At 43.8% G+C, this 2566-nt stretch overlaps 1 protein-coding gene across 1 annotated transcript; it reads right to left on the bottom strand.

Moving 5' to 3' along the window:
- Nucleotides 1-1343: 1343 nt before the first annotated feature.
- Nucleotides 1344-2361, bottom strand: LOC122925751 (olfactory receptor 1019-like). Its single transcript, XM_044277100.1, has 2 exons — nt 1450-2361; nt 1344-1415 (listed from the first exon to the last, which is right to left on the bottom strand). Exons 1-2 carry the CDS (start codon nt 2350-2352, stop codon nt 1344-1346), a joined length of 975 nt encoding a protein of 324 aa, XP_044133035.1. The 5' UTR covers nt 2353-2361.
- Nucleotides 2362-2566: the final 205 nt, after the last annotated feature.

The following is a 2566-nucleotide window of genomic DNA, read 5'->3' on the forward strand; positions in this document are numbered from 1 at the left end:
CATCACGTGCCAGTAACAAGTGCCCCATCACGTGCAAGTAACAAGAGCCCCATCACCTGCCAGTAATAAGCCCCCATCACGTACCAGTAATAAGCCCCCCCATCACGTGCCAGTAACAAGTGCCCCCCATTACGTGCCAGTAACAAGTGCCCCCATCACGTGCCAGTAACAAGTGCCCCCCATCACGTGCCAGTAACAAGAGCCCCCATCACGTGCCAGTAACAAGAGCCCCCATCACGTGCCAGTAATAAGCCCCCCCATCACGTGCCAATAATAAGCCGCCCCCCCAATGTGCCAGTAATAAGCCGCCCCCCCAATGTGGCAGTAATAAGCCGCCCCCTACCAATGTGCCATTAATAAGCCCCTCATCACGTGCCAGTAATAAGCCCCCCATCACGTGCCAGTAATAAGCCCCCCCCCCATGTGCCAGTAATAAGCTGCCCCCCCAATGTGGCAGTAATAAGCTGCCCCCCCAATGTGGCAGTAATAAGCTGCCCCCCCCAATGTGCCAGTAATAAGCTGACCCTCCCCCCAATGTGCCAGTAACACTGTTGTAAAAATAAATAAAAAATCATACTTACCTCCATGTCAGCGATGTGATGCAGGCCTCTTCTGGCCTGTGTCCCGCGCTGTATGGCTCAGGCGGCGCGATGACGTCATCGCGCCACCTGTGCTGGCCGGCGGCCTCTGATAGGCTGCAGGCACTATCAGAGAAAGGGGAAGGGACACGCCTCTCCCTCCCCTGCACCGCCGCAGCACACAGGCCAGTAGATGACTATGGAGATGAGCGCAATAGAAGCGCTCATCTCCCTGGCTGTGCCCGACTGCGGCGGCTCACTTGGGGGGCACGGGCATTTTAGTTGGGGGGGCACAGCATGATGTAGGGGGGGCCGTGGCCCCCTCTGGCCCCCCCCCCCGGCGACGCCACTGCAGCCACATGCCGATATAACACTACCCTTTCAACATCCACGCTGTACTGCTGCTGAACCCAATTCAAAGGGGGAATTTTTCCAGACTTGTACAGATCAAGCCACTCTTTCTTCAGACATTAACATATGTATGTGCGGGTGTATATGTAAATATGGGCAAGGATCTGACCCATTAAGGCATCATTTTTGGACACTTGATCCCAAAAGCCACTGTTTTTTCCCATAACATCTGCCCTCAAAAAGAGAAATTTTTTGGAAGCTTTCTAATATGAAAAAGCATAACACCGACAAAGTGTGTTTTTAAACATGCTATTTGTTAACATGCATTTACCCATAACTATATATGTTAGTCAGACTAGAGGGCGTTACATACCAATTTTCAGGGCAATTGGAGCATCTTCGATTTGCAACTAATCAATTCATGTCTGAACAGAACTTATTGAAACATTTTCTGGACAGGAAGAAAATTTCAAGAAGTTCACTTATCTCTGCTTCAATGTGTTCTAACATTAAATTGCACCAGAGCTTTTTTTACATCTTGATTTCTTAAGCTATAGATCATGGGATTTAACATCGGTATTATCACTGTATAGAACACTGACACAATCGAGTCCTGATCCCCGGCATAGGCAGAATTTGGTCGTAAGTACATAAAGAAAACTGGACAGTAGAATAAGGCTACACATGTAAAGTGAGAGACACAAGTGGATAATGACTTAATCCTACTTCTTGAAGACCCTATCTTAAACAAGGCAAGGATAATGTATGTGTATGATATTACTATACAGAAGAAAGAACCTACTTCAATAGAACCAGCAACAATATATTCAAGCATCTCATTAAGATATGTATCTTTGCAAGAAAGTTTCAATATAGGGTTAAAATCACAGAAAAAATGGTTGATCTGATTAGACCGACAGAACGGTAGACTAAATGCAGCACTTGTGTGAATTAATGAGTTAAGACATCCTGCAATGTATACTGAGCAAATAATGTGAATGCATGTCACTTTGTTAACAAGGACTGCATAGTACAGAGGTTTACATATAGCTACATATCGATCATAGGCCATCACTGCAAGTATCATCCCTTCTGTGCTCACCAGGTCAATGAAGAAGAACATTTGAATTGCACAACCAGTAATGGAGATTGTCTTCTTGGCAGAGAACAAGTTGGCCATAATGTTGGGTGTTATAGTTGATGAATAAAGGACATCTACAAAGGATAAGTTCATAAGGAAGAAGTACATTGGTGTTTGCAATCCTGGAGTTATTGTAATCAATACAATGATCATAAGATTACCTAGGACAGTTACCATGTAGACTAACAAGAAGACGAGGAACAGAGGAAGCTGAAAGTTTGGGTTGGCGGTGAGACCAGTAAGAACAAATTCTGTTACAAATGTTTCATTCTTAATTCTCATTTTAGTGTCTCTTATTGGTATAAAAAAATGGCATCATATTTGCATTTATCTTGTGAATTAATATAAAAAATGTTTTAAGAAACAATAGCTTGACAAATGCAATTCAATGCTTGGTCAAATAGAATTCCTAATACATCACTGTGCTTTTAATGCTAAAGTAGATTCATTTTCGTCCTTTTAAATTGAAATTCACAAACACAAACATTGTCCATAA

This window comes from Bufo gargarizans, chromosome 2, assembly GCF_014858855.1.
Source record: "Bufo gargarizans isolate SCDJY-AF-19 chromosome 2, ASM1485885v1, whole genome shotgun sequence".
NCBI classification, from domain to species: Eukaryota; Metazoa; Chordata; class Amphibia; order Anura; family Bufonidae; genus Bufo; species Bufo gargarizans.